The 19,021-nt window shown below is 37.5% G+C and overlaps 1 protein-coding gene across 1 annotated transcript in view; it reads right to left on the bottom strand.

Annotated features, from left to right (window-relative positions):
* The window catches only part of ADGRV1 (adhesion G protein-coupled receptor V1), a 539,879-nt gene that overhangs the window by 59,730 nt on the left and 461,128 nt on the right, over positions 1–19,021 (bottom strand). The window contains exon 79 of the mRNA XM_012644750.1: positions 5,571–5,692. Within this exon, the coding sequence (XP_012500204.1) occupies positions 5,571–5,692 (122 nt within the window). The remainder of the gene's footprint in view (positions 1–5,570; positions 5,693–19,021) is intronic.

Raw genomic sequence — 19,021 nt, 5'->3', positions numbered from 1 at the left:
TTACTTTTAGGACTGGTTCACTGGGCATCTGGTACCAGGAACGTGCCCGTGTGCTAGGTTCTAAGCCACAGTGATACAAATAGTCACTGCTGGTTCCATTCCTCAGAGAAAGAGATCAAAATTTCTTTTATATCTCCCAATGAAATATAACATAAGACTCAACAGTCCCCCTTTATTTTCAAACCTCCATAAGAGGTCAATAAATTTTTCCTGTGTATGTGGTTTGATAGGTTACCCAGGCTACCATTATAATGTTACAGTTTATATTTATTTAATCACTGCTGACTGGCTCAATTACAGATTTAAGTTGTCCAACCTCCATTGAGTCCCACTGATTTCTCTCTAAGTGATCTGTTTCTTGACCATCTCCCAATATAGTTTAAGTTATTTACTTTCTGCCCAGAAACTGCTCCATATCTTTCGTAATTTTTACATTAAGCTTTCAACCCATTACTCTCAATAAATGACCTTGCTTCCTGCCTTTAAGAGAAAAGAGAGGGCATTGCTAACTTGCAAGCGTGCAAATGCCAATTTCCCACACTTTCAGCTCCAGAGTAGTTTTTCATATCCACCAATCATTCCTTCTTTCTTCAGCCTCAGAAAAAGAAACATCTCTACTCTTCCCTCAGAGAAGCCCTTATCTCTTCTCTTCTTCCTGCCTTGTCCATGATCTTGCCACGACAATGAATCTTTCTTCCAGTTGTCAGTTTCTCCTTTGTTGGTTCTTGTCACAAGTAAAGAAAACAAAAGCAAAAAAATGTCCTTTGAATCAACCAACCTCCCTTCCTAAGCTACTTCTTTCTTTCTCTTTGCATTCTCCATTTCACTTCTTTTTTCTCAAACTGTGGTCCCTAGACCAGCTAAATCTGCATTACTTGGAAACTTGTTAGAAATGGAAACTACCAGATTCTACCCAGATTTGCTGTATCAGAAACTCTGAGTGTGGGGCCTAACAATCTCTGTTTTAACAAGCCCCCCATGGAATTCTGATGTACCCTACAGTTTGGGAACTGGTGCATTAGACCTCATTGCTCCTCAGTTCTCATCCTATTTAACGATTCTGGTACACTTGACAGAGTTAGGAGTTGTTTCCTTTTGAAGCTTTCTTTTCTACATGCAACTGCAAACACTACCCCGGTTGTCTTCCTAGCTCTCTGATCACTCATTAATAATCTCTTTCACTAGCCCTATCCCTATACCCAGTTACTAAAACATTGCTATATAGTATTTACCAATGTCTCCCAAATCTCACCAACTTCATTGTACATTAAGACCTTGCTGTTTATGTGATCTCTGTTTTGGCTAAAGGTATCAGTGCCCAGCCATTCATTCACTCAAGCCAGAAATTTCTAAGTGATTTTCCTCTCTTGCACTCTACATTCCTACATTTAATTGGCTAACCAAATTTCATTAATATTAATCTCATGTTCATGGATAGAAAGAATTAATATTATTAAAATGACAATACTACCCAAAGCAACCTACAGGTTCAAAGCAATTTCTATCAAAATATCAATGATGTTTTTTACAGAAATGGAAAAAAAAAATCCTAAAATTTGTATGGAATCATAAAAGACTTTGAATAGCTAAAGCAATCCTGAGCAAAAAGAACAAAGCTGGAAGCCAGGCATATGCCTATAGTCCCAGCTACTTGGGAGGCTGAGGTGGGAGAATCACTTGAGCCTAGGAGTTTGAGGACAGCCTGGGCAACATAGGAGACTCTGTCTCAAGGAAAAAAAAAAAAAAAGAAAGAAAAGAACAAAGCTGAAAGCACACACTACCTGACTTCGAAATATACTGCAAAGCTATAGTAATATAGTACCACCAAAACAGCATGGTACTGGCATAAAAACAGAAACACAGATCAGTGGAACAGAACAGAGAACCTAGAAATTAATCCACATATCTGCAGCCAAATGATTTTTGACAAAGGCACCAAGAATGCTCATTGGGGAAAGGGTAATCTCTTCAATAAATGGTGCTGGGAAATCTGAATATCCATATGCAGAGGAATGAAACCAGACCTCCACCTCTTACCTATACATAAATCAACTCAAAATGGATCAAAGACCTAAATGTAAGACCCCAAACTGTAAAACTACTATAAGAAAACATAGTTGAAATGCTTCCAGACATTGGCCTAAGAAAAGATTTTATGAATAAGACCTCAAAAACATAGGCAACAAAAGCAAAAATAAACAAGTGGGATTATGTCAAACTAAAAAGCTTCTGCACAGCAAGGGAAACAATCAACAGAGAGAAAAGGACAACCTACAGAATGGGAGAAAATATTTGCAAACTATTCATCCAATAGGGGATTAAAATCCACAATATACAAGAAACTCAAATATCTCAACAGCAAAAAATAGACAAATGATCTGGACATTTCTCAAAAGAAGATATACCCATGGCCAAAAAATATTTTAAAAATGCTCCATATCACTAATCATCAAGGAAATGCAAATCAAACCCACAATGAGTTATCATCTCACCCCAGTCAGGATGTCTTTTATCAAAAAGACAAAACAAATGCTGGCAAGGATGCACAGAAAAGAGAACTCATACACTGTTGGCAGGAATGTCAACTGGTAAAGCCACTGTTGAGAACAGTATGGCGGTTCCTCAAAAAACTACAAATAGAACTTTACCATGTGATCTAGCGATGCCACTACTGGGCATTTATCCGTAGGAAAGACAATCAGTCTATTGAGGAGACGTCTGCACCCCCGTTTATTGCAGCACTATTGACAATAGCCAACACATGGAATCAACACAGGTTTCCAACAACAGATGAATGGGTAAAGGAAATGTGGTGTATATACACAATGGAATACCATGCAGCCATAAAAAAGAATAAAATCCTGTCATTCATGGCAACATGGATGGAACTGGAGGACAGTATGTTAAGTGATATAAGCCAGGAACAGAAAGTTAAACACTGTATGTGCTCAAAAAACTTCATCTCCCACAAGTAAGAAGTAGAACAGAAGATACTAGAGGCTGGGAAGGCTAGGAGAAAGGGGGGATAGGGAAAGATTTATTAAAGGATACAAAAATATAGCTAGAAAGAATAAGTTCCAGTGTGCTATAGGATGACTATAGCTAACAATAATATATTGCAAAGTTTCAAATAGAAAGGAGGAAAATATTGAATGTTCTCAACACAAAGAAATGATAAATGTTTGAGATGATGATATGCTAATTACCTTGATCAGATCACTACACAATATATGTAACAAAACATCACTGTGTATCCCACAAATATGTGTAAATTAAAACAAATAAAACAAATATTTATCTCTATAACAACTATCAAACCTGTCACCTACTCTCTATTTCCAGGCACACTGCCAGAATATCTGGAGTCCGGAATATGACAATAGACTACCCCGGAGCTGCTCTTTTTTTTTTTTTTCAGTATCCCCTCCTAAACATTTCTGGTTATCCTTCTAGAGAGTAGATACAAGCATGCTATTCTCACTCAAGATAAAAAAAATTAAAAATTGACAAAATTTTATAAAACAAATCAGAACAAAACAAACAAGAAAGACAACTCTGATGGCTTTCCATTGCTTGAAGGCTGAAGTTTAGCATTCTGAGCATGGAAAGTTGGCATTTAAGGCAAACTACCCTCTCCGTCTCCTCTCCCACCACTTCTTTTCTAATTGCAAAACCTTTCTCCTTCCCTCCCAACCCTTTGCTTAACCTAGGCAAGGTCAATCACTTTCCGTTTTTGCAGCCTTGGCTAACAGAAATACCCATCTCTGCATGAAATACCCATCTGTAACCATACAATCATCATTTATTTAATAAACATGGAAGGTGTCACAAACTCAGGGGCAGGTAAAATGAATGAACTAAGCATATCAGGTCTGCTCAGGAGTTGAAAATTGCTGCCATGCAAGTATTGCCTTCAGAAGAGTCAGAAATTCAGGTTTTTAATGTGAACTTTTTCAATTTTAAAAGTCTGCAGCAAATATTTGGAAATCTAAAACACACTTTTGTGTACCATTGTGTGTCTGCCAAATAAAATACACTTGTAGGCTGTTGGGCTGGACCTTGATCTTAGTTCCACAAAGGCTGTAGGGATCCAAAGGTGACCAAGATGGGGCCTGTGACCTGATGGCTCACCTTTGGGCTCAGCTCAAATGCTGGGCTCAGCTCAAATGCAGGAGTAAACAGGCCCTTACTCACTCTCATAATGCTGTTTACATGGCACCTGCCATAGTATATTCTTAGAGCTAATTGTTTACTCCTTAAATCATCAGATCCTGTGGGGGCAGGACTGTCTTCTTCATCCTGGTATCAGCAGTGCTAGCGCACTGTCAGTAGGTGCTTGATTATAACCATATCCATAGAGAGATGTCTATATATCAACTTGTATTCATTTGATTCCAAACTTTTAATTATTTTGTATTTTTTCCTTCCTAAATCGATAATATGCTTTGATTAGGCATCATCATGTAAGCTACGATCTAACTAAAGAGTGTCTTCTAAAGCAGCGGTATCCAACTCTTTTGGCACCAGGGACCAGTTTCATGGAAGACAATTTTTCCACCATGGATGGCGGGGCAGGGAGGGATAGCTTTGAGATGATTCCGCAGTGATTTGAGCGATGGGGAGTGGCTGTAAATACACATGAAGCTTCGCTCACTTCCTGCTGTGTGGTCCGGTTCCTAACAGGTCACAGACTGGTATCCGTCTGTGGCTCAGGGGTTGAGGACTGCAGTTCTACTTCAGTTGTATGCTGCAATCCTAAATATATGTATGTCTTAATATATACACATACATACACACATACATATGTGTGTTTTATACACATGCTCCTTGTAAGATGATAACCAAAATAAGGACTATTTATAGATACTTTAGGTAAATTTAAGAAATTATTTTAGTCAAGGGCAGACCTTTTCACTTAGGAAAATAAGGAAAATGTGTTCATTTGTTCCATTTGTTAATTTCAGGGTGCAAAGTTTTTCCATTTAACAAAAGGACTAAAAAAGTCAGCTTTAATTTTTGCTACAGTTATGTAATTCCTAGTTATGCTCTCTAACCATGCTCACAAAACTAATTTAAGCTGGGCACTGCTGGACTTGGGAGATGTCAGTCATTTTCAGTGAACCAAACACTCTCGTTTCACTAAGCATCAGGCTTAAGAGGGGATTGCTTGAACATGGGTATCTATTTCACTCCTCAATTGATTCCATTTCTACATGCAGCCATGGCCCAAATATGTGCATAGATTCCACATGTCTGCTTTCTGCAAATTCTGTAAATATCAATCCTGCTGAAAAAAATTATGGTTTTGCAGTTACTTGGATGTTGTCAAAATGAAGGTGAGTAAATATTTTGTCTTCCCTATCTGTATAATGAGCAAGTTAGAATCTCGGCCATATTTCAAATGTTAAAGATTTAGCCCCCATCATTTTATTTTACAACTCTGCATGATGTGATATTATTTTGTGCACGAATGCACTGTGTGTGGACACTTGAATCTTTAATACTGAAACTCCATGCTTTGTACTCATTTGGATAAATGTGTATTGTCATAACCAAACTGTAAGGCTTACCTGCAGACTGTTGAAAATGACAAAGAGAACCAACATCCAGAAGTGTCTGTATGCCATGTGCAGTCCTCCCCAAAGCCATGTCATGGAAATCAGGGCAAAGAGATATAAAATCAGTGGAATTTCTAGAAATTAAAAAAAAAAAAAAGAAATTTTGAGCTTCAGAATACTGCATAGTCACAGATTATTTTTGGCTCCTTTCTGTGATACTCTATATGCCTAAGTACCCATTTTGAGAGAACAACCTTGGAAATTACATTCTTATGCCAGAGAAGAGAAGGCACATTGCTGAGTCCATATTCTTTCTGTTTTGCAAATGGAGCTGCTGGTAGCCCTGGGATGGGGACGGATGAGAACTGTTCCTCTCCTAGACTGCCACCTGCTGGACTGTTCAGAAAGTACTACAAACAACTATGGAGTTGCATAAATCTTGAGAAAATGGTAGGCAGCAGTGTGCTCCAGAAATTAGCGTATTTTGACCAGGCACTTAAAAATAGAAATTATATAAAATTTGTGTGTGATGGAAAAACATGCACTCACCTCCCTTTTCTGACCAAGACGACACCACGATTTATTGCTAAGGTTAAAGAGCAAAGAGGAAGTGAGTGACTGACTTTGATCAACCAAGCTTATTCTACCCATAATGTTCTCATGTGATTTGTTTCAACAGATTTCTTCAGGGTCAAGGGACTTCATTACCCTTTTCGCTTGTCTATTTTGAATTTTCTTTGCTATTTCGGTTTCAGAATAATAACCTTATCGAAAGGATTTTAATATTTAAACGACAAGTTATGTAAGATTTGGAAAGTGAATTGGATCGTCACAGCCACAAATAAACACATTTTCAAGCTGTTGAAAGACATCAGGATAGAATTCAATTGTCCCATTAGTGAAGATGCTCAGTTTGGTCACTTGATTAAGATAGTAGCTGCACAGATCCTCCTTGTAAAGTTATTAGTCTTTTTCCTTTTGTAATTATTAAGTGTCTTGTGTGGCATTACTTTGAAACTATGTAAATATGTTTTTTTCATTATCGAATATTTGATTTATCCATTTGTTTTCTTTTATAATATGGACTTATAGATTCCTACTTTAGTCGGTTATTATCCATTCCTATCATTATTTTGATGCCCAAATTGTCCTTAGTGGGAGCCCCTTCAGGAAGGTTTCTGTGCCTTTTGTTATGTCCTCGTTATTCTGTTAGCACTTGCTTGTTTTCGGCTTAAGATGTTTCAAATTTTCCCTGCCCCAGTCCTGGTTTGTTTTAGAGCAGAGTGGTATTTAGGAAGCAGATCTGGGGCTAGGTATGGACATTGCTGTTGCTGCTCCTAAGCTCTCCCAATAGGTAGAGCTAGAGGAGATAAGTATTTGTGCACACACATATGCACACCCACATGCACACAAACACACGTCTATTTTTCTGTATATCTTTCTCTATATAATGAAAATCATTTGTTCATACTGATACTTCTAATTCTACCCCAACACCACAGGGTCAATTCTAGTTTTCTCCCTTTCCATATGTGTAACCCTTCTCTGTTGGTGAGAAATTTATTTCTCATTATTCCTAATGTACTTACCTAGGTAATCACATCCCATTGCTGTCATCCCTTCCCTCACCCAAACGGCCTCCCAAACTCACTCAGCTCCGACACCTCATGCTGGGCTGCAGCCCGTTCCCCGCAGTGCCTGGGTTCAGACACCCCATGCTTGGGCACCTTCCTGTGGTAGCCTACGTTGCTCTGCATCAACTAATGGCTTTAGGATGGAGTTTTTTGGGAAGGGAAAGGAAAAGAAAAAAAAAAGAGTAAGGAAAGAGGGAGAAGGACAGAGGGGAAGGGAAAGTGGAAACCTGAACATTTTTTTGAGAAGAAAGACGGCTTTAGAAGGGGACTCTGTTGATATTCTGCTCATCGCAGAATATACTCTTCATCGCAATATATACAAATTGTCTGAGTTCTTATTATAACCACATGGAGAAAATAATAATAATATAAGAAATAATAATCTTATAAATAATATAAGAAAAGGTTTATATAGATGAATAATTTCTTTGTCATTAATGCCCTGCAGTAGGACAGGAGAAAATTTATTAAAATTCATTTAGTTGCTATAAAATTTCATTTTTGTTTAATGAAATCATATAATTAGATAAAGGGCCAGGAGGCTAATTTTTACTTCCGACAAGAACCCTAATATTTAGGAAACTGCCTAAGCTATGTTCCAAAATTTTTCAAAGATTAGGTATTAACTTTGGCAATTGCATTCTTTGCTTCTATTGCATAAGAACAAAATTCTATTTATGGCTCTGTGCAGAGTACAAAGGGACCTGCACATTTCCTATGAATAACTAGGAACTGAATTTTCAAAACTTGGCCTGCATGTTCCTCTAAGTGCCTAGAGCAAAGCAAGTGCTGTGTGGACCGAGCTTAGTGGAGAAGCCAAAGGAGCATACCAGGGCTCACTAGAAACATCCATGGCCCACGTTTTTCTGGAATTATGCAGAACAGTGTGGTAGCTTGGCACCCCAGACCAGAAACTCTGCAAGGAAAAAAGCTAGTCATAAATAACTAAGTGTACTTAACAATAGATCCCAGGCTGGTTTTCCAACAGTGCAATGATTAAGACATGATTTCAGATGGAAGAAACATATCCAGAGGCACATACGGATTTCATGAGCCTGAAGCTTATAAAACTTGGAGAGGCTTCTTTACAAAACAAAAATCGCAAAACCATAATCAGGTACAGGATCTTGGAAGGGGGCCATGCAGATGAGAGGCCCTGAAACTTACGCTTCATCAGCTTTATGGCTAATCTACCTCTGAGGAGGCACCTTTCACCTCCTTTGGGTCCTGAGTAAGAAGAGAAGGGGGTGTATGATGATGATGAGAGTTGGTTGGGGGCACATGTTGTTGTTGAACAGCTACTATTAATATCATTTGGCAAATCAAAAATCAATGTTCATTTAATGAAAATCACTTTAGTTTTATATTTCCTAAGCTGTCATTTCACATTTGGTGAACTACTACTAACTTCTGTGTTGTCTATAATTCAATATTGACTGAAGAAGGCATTGATAATTGGTAATGTTGGAAATGACTTATGTTTAAGGGTGAATTAGTTAACATAAAAAAGAGTCAATTCAATGTTCTCACAGTATTGGGCCTAAGGAATAAGGGTATCTCTATAAAAGACTGTGCTGTCCAGAATAAATAAAGAACTCTCACAACTCAACAACAAAAAAATCCAAAGAATCTGGTTCAAAAATGGGCCAAGGACTTGGAAAGCCATTTCTCTAAAAAGATATACAAATGGCCAATAAGCACATGAAAAGATGCTCAACATCATTGGTCATCAGGGAAACGAAAATCAAAACCACAACGAGGTACCACTTCATACCCATTAGAATGGCTATCATCAAAAAACAGGAAATAGTGGATGTTGGTGAGGATGTGGAGAAATTGAAACCCTTGTGCATTACTGGTGGGGACATAAAATGGCACACCTGTTGTGGAAAACAGTTTGGTGGTACCTAGAAAAGTTAAGCATAGAATTACCATATGATGCAACAGTTCCATTCTTAAGTATATACCCCAAACAACTGAAAGCAGGGACTCAAACAGGTACTTGTACGTCAATGTTCACGGCAGCATCTTTCACAATAGCCAAAAGGTGTAAACAACCCAAATGTTCATCAACAGATGAATGGATAAATAAAATACGGTATTCACATATAATGCGATATTACTCAGTGCTGTGTTATGAATGTTTGTGTCCCCCTAAACTTGATATGTTGAAACCTCATTACCAAGGCAACAGTATTAGGAGGCTGGGCAAGGTGATTAGGTCATGAGAGCAAAGCTCTCATGAATGGCTTAGCGACCTTATACAAGAGGCCCCAGAGAGCTGCCTTGCCCCTTCCACCATCTGAGGACACAGTGAGATGGTATATCATCTATGAACCAGAAAGCGGGGCATTCCCCAGACACCGAATCTGCTGACACCTTGATCTTGGACTTCTCAGCCTCCAAAACTGTGAGAAATAAATTCCTGTAGTTTAAAGCTAGCCAGTCTAGGGTATTGTGTTATAGCAGCCTGAACGGACCGAGACACTCAGGCTTAAAAAAGAATGACATTCTGATATAAGTGCCAACATAGACGGCCTCTGAAAACATTGTTAAGTGAAATAAGTCAGATACAAAAAGCACAAACATTGTATAATTCCACTAGAATAGTACCTAGAATAGTCAAATTCATAGAGACAGAAAGCAGAATAGAAGGTACCAGGGGTTGGGAGGAAGAGACAATAGTGAATTATTGTTTAATGGATACAGAGTTTCCGTTTGGGATGAGGAAAAAGTTCTGGAAATACTGACAGTGGTGATGGTTGTACATTGTGAATGTACTTAATGACATTGAACCATACACTGAAAAGAGTTAGAATGTTAAATTTTATGTTATGTCTATTTTACTACAATTAAGAAAAAAGAAAAGAGATTGCTAAGTCAGTCACGCTTGTGTCAAGATGAAGTTCCACTATAGGGAAGAAAAAAAAATCAAATTGAAGTACTTAATTTACATGCTTCAATTAACAAGGAATCACTAATGTGAAAAACACAGTAGTTTGAAAAGGTTTTAGTGAAAGAAATTACTTGTGGAAAGGAAGAAAAACATCAAGTTGATACATCAGTTAGTACTGGTATCATTAAGAAAGTCTACTCATGGGAGTTAGTAGATTCTATTGTGAATATACCACATCTTGTTATTTTTTAGTGGAAAATATGATTTCAATGAATTTAACTGCTATTTTTAAGAAAGTTTAGTGCTGTATTATCTGTTTTCTTTGTAATTGCAGCCTTGGCTTTATTGCTATACACCAGTGACAACAATAATGGCTTTATTATGGAAATCACACCCTATTTACATGACACTGAAATTTATTCTGTGTTTACAATCTTCTAAAGTACTTGTTTTAATTTTACCTCACTGACCTTCTGATTCTAACAATTTGGGATGTGCTACTAAAACAAACTCATCAATGTAAAACAAGGAGTATGACTGTGAAAAAATGTGGATTTAAGATATTTATGGATTTATTTTCAACAGTAGGCACACATTATTTTTAAATTAGAAAGCAGATAAATTGAAAAAAAAAGGAATAAAAAGGTCTTATTTCTAAAACATGGGCCTGTATTCTGAAATTGACAGACACCCAGAGGCAGGGACATTTCAGTGATCTGAATATTTTCTTGGTGAGAAAACATTGATGTGTTTTTGAGCTTTCTTAACAAGAGTTAACACTAATTTCACCATGCATAGTCACCCACAGCGTTCTCAGCAAAGATAGGTAGAGTCACATGAGAAGACAACAAGGCTCACATCTGACAGAAGTGCCAAATCAGCATTAGGGTACTGTGGGTGGAACAGGTAGCGACAAAGCTTGAGGACTGGGTTTGCAAATTGTTCAGTGAAGCACTCCACCGCTCATTTGGGCGCCTGCATTCCTAACCTTAGGTTGCTAGTTTCATACTCGGATCCTATTTTAGAATTTCCTTTTCTCTTTGGTACTTCTTCAACACATTCCCTACAGAGCTCTTGAAATTCAGAGAACAGGGAATTCATTCTTAGTCCTGTGGCTGCTGTCTCCAGATACAGTTACAAGTGTTTGCTGCAGCAAGTTAGACTGTGTCTATAATACACTTGAGTATGTGCTGGGTTTTTCATATTATTTACACATCCTTCCTAAACTCATCATCTCTATTGTCACCTTCTTTCAAGCACTTTAGGGCTAACAATTTCCAAATCTGTATCTCCACATCTCCTGAGCTCCAGGCCTTGAGATCCCCAAAGATTCTCAAACTCGGTTCATCCAAAATTGAATTTACTATCCTTTCTCTCAAACTTCCTTTTCCTTCTGACTGCTATTAACAGTACCACCATCCACACAGATATACCGTGATGCCCCATTTTCCCTCATACACGACACCAATTATTCAACAAACCTTGACTATTTTATCTTCTAAATTGCTCTCAAATTTGTTCTCTACAATCCTTCCCAGGACACTGCCTTTGTTGAGGACTCCGCCTCTTTTAGTGAGCCTATTTTGACATCTTCATAGGTAGAGCTCTCTGCTCCAATTCATCCCTCATTCTAGCCAGAGATTTATTTTAAAAATATGTGTGTATATGTATACATATGTGTATATACACATATGTGTGTGTGGACATGTATTTTTATCTATAATCATGACACTTAAAGGCTAAAAATCCTTTAACTGGCTTCCATACCATATAAGTTAGCTTCACCACCTGTCCTCTGCTCACCTTCCAGCAAATGCTCTCTGTGCTTCCAGGCACCCGGAACACACTGTATTCCTTCATGCATCTGGGTCTTTGTTACTACTTGCAATATGCCTATCGCTTTCATTAGAGATTATTAAGTGCACTGACTCCAGTCTATCTTCTTTATCTTTATATCCCAGTGCCTAGCACCTGGTCTGGCATAAGTAAGGCCATTAATTAATGTTTGTTCAACAAAAAAATTGTTGATGTGGCTTGTAGCCCCTTGCTTTTACTGCTGCTCTTTTTGTCTGAAGGTTTGGATTTCTCTTTAAAGAAGCCCTAGACATGGAAAATCTACAAGTGAAGAGAATGCATTTCAGGGGAAAGATAATTTGCCTTACAGCAGTGTGTCTAAGGTATGCTCGTTCTTTAAGATATGATCCCTGGAGGAAAATAAGTGCCCTGTGGAAATATTCTGAAGGAGGCTGAGCTTGAGCATTAGATCTGTGCCCAGCTTCCAATTCCATCACTTTTGAGCCTTGTGGGTGACCTTTGCTAAACTCCTTACCCTCTCTGGGCTGTAATTCCTGAACAAAATAAAGAATAATTGTGGAAATTTAATAAGAGAATTCATGCACCAATTTGACAAGTATTACTTGATGTTGGTGGGACAAAGGCTGTGTTCCTATCGAACACCTACTGTGCTGGAAATAAAGAGGTGAGCCGCAGCACAGGGGACTTCCGCTCACGGAGATCTGCACTGCAGTGAGGGAAACTCGCACACAATGCACTTAGCACAGAGCCTGGCACAAAACACACGCTCAGTGAGCATTAACTGCCATCATCCTCATCCTCATCTCCATCATGAGTTTTAGTCCCATTAGGAAAAGAGCACATGGCTATCGATAGCCACCCCCACACATATCCGAAGTTCTAAAATATCACATAGTAAAGAAATATATTTAAGTCGTTTTTTAAATACCAGAATCTCCCAAAGTTATTTGGCTATAGAACCTGTCCTTTATCCTGATGTAATGTGCACAGTCAGAGGGGGATTGCTTTCAATGTGCAGACTCAAAGTTCCATCACATTCAAACTATCACTGAAAACTTCCTGACCAACCCACTTAAAATGGTGCTCTCAGCATCTTCTATTTCCCGCTCTCTCCCTCTTTCCTATCTTAGTTTCTTCACAGCTCTTATCAACATCTAACTTACTATATAATTTATGGGATAGTTAATTCTATGTGTCAACTTAACTGGGCTAATGGATGCCCAGATATCTGATTAAACGTTATTTCTGCGTGTGTCTGTGAGGGTGTTTCCCGAAGGGATTAGCGTTTGAGTTGGTGGACTGAGTAAAGCAGATGGGCCTCCCCACTGTGGGTGGGCATCACCCAACCCCTTGAGGGGCTGAATGGAACAAAAATGTGGCAGAGGGTTGACTTCACCTTCCCTCTGCCTGACTGCCTGCGCTGGAACATGAATCTTCTCCTGTCCTCAGCATTCCTGGTTTTTAGGGCTTCAGACTTGGACTGGAATCTACACCTCTGGCTCTCAGGCCTTTGAATCATGCCACCAACCTTCCTAGGGCTCCAGTCTGGAGGCAGCAGATCATGGGACTTCTCAGCCTCCCTAATCATATGAGCCAATATCCTATAGTAAGTCTCTCTCTCTTCCTTCTCTCTCTCTCTCTCAATTTCTCTTTCTTTCTCTCTCTACTTCCTCTATAGCTATACCTGTATCTGTGTATATATATATATATATATCTATAGCTATCTATATCTATAGATACGTCTGCTATTGGTTGTGTTTCTCTGGAAAACCCTTATAAAGTTTACTTATTTGTTCATTGTTTGATACTCTGCTAGAATGTGAGCACAGGAAAGCATTATCTCAAGCACATAGAATCAAGCTTTGCCATCATGGTACAGGCTCAATAAATTAGTTGAATGAATAAATAAAAGCCAAATTCCGGTTCACGTCCTTAGAGGACTGGCTAAGAGCATATGCTAAGTTAAAAGTAAAATTAAAAGGAAATTGTACCTACTATCTCCTTTACTCTCTAAAGAGCAAGGAAGGTGTAGGGAGAGATGTGGATTTCACAGCAGGGAGAGAACTGTTGCTAGGCTACAGGGGCTTGATAAAAAATTTAGGTTTGTGGCTTATAAGCAAAGCTGCCTATGAATGACAGTCCCACAAAGATACTTCATTGGGATTGTTTTTTAATGAGGGAAAAAAAAGAGAGGGAGAAAAAATGTAATGGAAGTATTGAGCATTTCCCAGAAACAACCCACTAAGATTTCCATGGACATATGTCAATTCTAGGGCTATTGAGGAGTCAGGTCTACTCTAGAATACTGACTTTCAGTCCCTTTGACAACAAACCACAGTAAGAAATGCATTTTACATGTGAACTACAGTAACTTAAAAAAAGTTTTACGAAATTTAAGTTAATATACGACACATTTTGATCTATTCTATTCTATCCACTCCACTCTATCCCATCCCATTCTTAAAATATGTGGGCAATGGGACTCAACAATGTATGGTGGCCCACAATTTTTAAACTTCTGCTTAGAAGGTAATTTAAGTGGCTTGTAGGGTATCTTAGATATAAGGCAGGCACAGCAAACATGCCATAGTGGAGGCCTACAACTACCACCTTCTGACATGAATTTATCCTGATCTTTACTAATATATGAAAGATGCAAGCCTAATGGATCTGTGCAGGTGACATACTGGATCTGCAGGCACAGAAGAGCGTCAATGTTGGCCTAAAGTATATTTTCCAGGGATCAAGAGGAAGAATTTGAGCAAACTCTCAGTGGAGTCTCAAGGTCTGCTGAGAATCCAGACAGCAACACTTAGTCAACAGCTGACTTAGGGCTCTCCCAGAAGCTAAAGGACAGTCTGATGTCAGACCTACTTTGAATGTGATTTATTGGGATTGAAAAAAAAAAATAGTGCAAGCCTAGAATTATGGTCTTGCCTTGCAAAAGCTATATATAATTTTCAATTTGCAGGCTATAATTTTGAATCTAAAGAGAATAACCAAGTTAGATGAGACATACCCACATGGACCTTGTAAGAACTATTATTAGAGTAATTCTATTTGAACCATGTACTTCAAAGTTGCCAGATAATATTCTGCTGATGGGGGTTGGATAGGTTTGTGATTCTTAAGGAAAGGGTTAAATGTTCTGTTTTCTTTTTGTGAGGAAAAAATGCCTTGAAACTAAGGAAAGGGGAATCATCATTTGGGTTCATAGCCATCATAGTAATTTTCTATACACTTCATAAACATTTCATAAGTTGAAATTATGACAAAAGTTTTTAGAAGATCAGAGTTATAAAACAAACATGAAGTCAGCTAACTAACTACTGAAGACGGGCTTAACTTAGTTTTCTAACTATATACCACCAGTTACTCAGCCATTAAAGAGCTCAAAACTCATCTACAGGCACACTCAGGCACCCAATAGCAATTTTCTACCAAACTTAACTTTTGTAATACAATGAAAATGTACAATACATCCTTAAACCTGCCTCCGTCTATATTTTGAATCTTACCAGATTTAAAACGGCCTGATAATTTTTGGAAATTAGCTTACCATGTATTTGGCCATGAACAACCAGTTATGTTTTATAGATAGTTTGATAGGACATCATAGAGTACTCATTAAGATTTATTAGGTTCAAATTCAATGCTGAAGTCTTGAGTCAAACCTGACACAATGTCTTGGAAAAACTAACCCTAAAGATAACTCCAATTGTGCAAGAAAATATTTTATGGTGTGTCATATATGTCAGTTCTCATAACTGTTTTCTGGTCGACCCTAAATCTGAATAAATGCCAATTTACTTCAAAGCTGACTTCCTTTCTTTAATTTGGCTTTCTAACCATCACAACATGAAACTGTAACACAAATTTAAGACATTTTATTTGATTTTTTTTTTTTTACTTCTTTTGCCATGTCACTATTCTAAAAGGTCTACTTGAGTTAAATCCTTTGGTTCTCTGTCAATGTGATTAATTACATCTCTTCTCCCAACAGCTATCAGATTATCAGGGCATTGTCTGGTCTTAGAAATAATTACACTTCTGAAAACCTTGGGGTGTATTACATACTCTCTATTGTTAAATAACTATATTTTTAAATCAAGAAAATGAATACCAAACCCACACACAGAGCTATTTTCAGGTATATACAACAAGAACTGACCACAAAGCAGTATGATATCTGTGTTATATAAAGGCTTGTCATTATCCATTTAAATAATGGCTCAGGACCCACAGGTGTGGCAGGGATTTTTATTCGAATGGGAGTGAGCTAATATCTTATTGCTCATTCTTACTAACAACTTTGGACCAAGCCCTTACAGAGAAAAGAAAGGAAAACGATTGTGTTAAGAAAGAAAGAAAGAAAGAAAGAAAGAAAGAAAGTCAGCTTGAATGCCATGTGTATAATCTAGGAAGAGGGAGGCTGTCCAAAAAAAACTAAAAACCACCTATTTGACAATACTTGTATATTAGTGTAATTTGATCAAAGTGATTTGTGTTCAATGGTAGACCATTAAAATTTCTTTCTGTATTTGTCTGTCAATTTGTCTTAATTTTTGTGAGATTTTAATTCCATCTTTTTTTCTCTTTTTCTCCTTTTTCATGTAGAATTCAAATTGTTAAGGATTTAACTGGTTCACAGGTGCCTGATATTATTAGCAAATGTAAGTAAATGCTACAACTTACTTTTGCTCTTGGCTCAAAACTATATGTTTGCACTTTTTTGTCTTTTTTTTTTTTAAGAGTGGGAACATTAGAATTTTATTTAACTGTAGGTACTATGGGCTTGACATTAATAGATTAAGACTAACAAATGAGCAGTCATACAATTTTTTGGTCACCGTGCTTCTTAAGCTCCCCAAATGGAGCTATTTTAACTATTCAATGCCATTGTTAATAAGCTAGACAGATCCTGCTGCATTCTTTTTTTTGTTTCCATCCACTTGTTTTTTTTTATTTGGTGGAGTTTATCCAGTTATAAAATTTGTGAAACACAATTGTAACAAACAATTTTTTTTCATGATGGCAAAGCAGCTTTAATATAACCACAGATTAAGTATTTATTTGCAAATACTCTGGCATTAGGAGGAAAAAAGATGGGAAGAGAGAAACCACCACACTTTCTGGAGATTGTATAATTACACGAGTGCATCAAATATTGTTACTTTTTAATTTACAACCATATCGATTTATATTGTCTTTATAAAATTGTACAACAGAGCTTTAAATAACTGTACAACACCTTTTGTCTTTCCTACAAGCCAATTTCTACTTCTTGCTTGAAGTTGATGCATCCTACCTGTAAATCACAGTATTTGGTTTCGTGAAGGTTATTTATACTAAACTTATAATTTGCTTCTGTCAAATTCAATTAAAAGAAAAAGATATCTTTTGAATATGAGCCCTCGAACAATTAAATTTAAAATAACAAACATGCACTGCAGTTGAAAAATATGAATGGGTAGAATTTATTCATAAAAAAAGGCAGAATAGTAAGAAGGGTGGTTACAAGTATGGATTCTGGAACCAGATTACTTAAGGGCCTTTACTAGCTGTGTGGTCTTAAGTTACTTAACTGCTTTGAGATGTAATTTCCTAATCTGTAAATTGAATATAATATTAATATTTCCTAAATAAAGTTTTGTGGATTGTGAGGATTTAGTGGTTGAAAAGCAGAACACTTAGAACAGTTCCAGGTAAACTTTGGCTATTTGTTATTCAAGAAATATATTCTTTTGACATCAGTATGTATTAGATAAAATGTGATAAATAAAAGGATGAATTACATATGGATCCACTTTCAAAGATTATGCATATTAATGTATAGTTGTATATATTATACTTTGTGTGTGTGTATATATATATATAAAATATATATACCCTATAAGGAAAGGTAGGAGATAAGTATAATGAGAGACCAAGTTATATAAAAGTTCAGGGAAAGCAGAAAGTTCTTCCCGTTGATAGTACCAGGGAGGCCTTTGTGAACATAAAGAAATTTCAGGTGGGCCTTGAAGACGAGCCATATTTGAACATGCAAATATTGAGGGGAAGGTAGCGAGAATAGCATAGAGGCAAAAAGGCAAAAGCATAAGTAGTGTAAATTGTTCCTTTTGGCTGGAGTTAAAGGTCCATGAAGGTGAGTAATGAGAAAATGTTTATAGCACAAGGTCAAACAGGGATCTTGAGGGCCAGGTTAAACAATATGGAATTATTTAATAGAAAATGGAGAGTCATTTAAAATTTCTAAGAAGAGGTGTGGCATGATTCCAACAGAGATTGAGGTCATAGGAAAGAAAAGAGATTGATAGGATGCTGCAAGCAGAAACACTGGGGCAGGTAAGTATTGCAGTGGTCTAAGTATGATAATGAAGGCCTGAGGCCAGGCGATGGCAATGTGAACAAGGCGATGGGCAGAGCCGTATTATAGAGATAAAATCCACAGGACCCTCAAATCGGAAGGCAATGAGCACCTTTAAAAATACACAGATTGTGGGACTTCATCACCAGAGATTCTAATTCGCTAAGTCTGTAGTGAGACTCATCAAACCCCAACTTCTGAAAGCATAAGTGATTTTGGTGATAGTTTTGACATCCACTGATCTGAAAGCCTATGACTACGGAGTCAAGAAATCAAGCCGGCTTCTGGGTTTGGAAAATACGAAAAAGATTAAGAGGAAGATGGGAAGAAAGGGGGCAAAAGAATAACACTGATATCAGAGCAATTAGGGCCTGGCAGAGGAGCAAAGTTGATGACAATTTTTGTACTTCTTGAGGACAAGATATCAGAAAGACACCCAAGCGGTTGTGGCCAACAGGCATTTGAAAATATGAGCTTATATGTGGAGAGAGAAGTCGGGCTCAAGTTGACAGTTTGACAATTATCACCATGGCATAAGAAAGGCAAAGGTAAGTCCTGGGAAAACATATACACTTCAGAGTTATGAGTCACAAGAGGAAAGAGCTGGAAATTAGCAGCAAAATACCTGTAAAAGAAATAGAGTATTATGAAAACCAAGGGAGATGGACTTTTCAAGGAAGAGTGGTCCTCAGTACTGATTTATACAGAAAAATTTTAAGGGTAAGCACACGAGATGAGTGGTCAGTGG

This window comes from Propithecus coquereli, unplaced genomic scaffold, assembly GCF_000956105.1.
Source record: "Propithecus coquereli isolate 6110/MARCELLA unplaced genomic scaffold, Pcoq_1.0 Scaffold22, whole genome shotgun sequence".
Taxonomy (NCBI): domain Eukaryota; kingdom Metazoa; phylum Chordata; class Mammalia; order Primates; family Indriidae; genus Propithecus; species Propithecus coquereli.
This window is presented reverse-complemented; position numbering and strand designations above follow the sequence as displayed.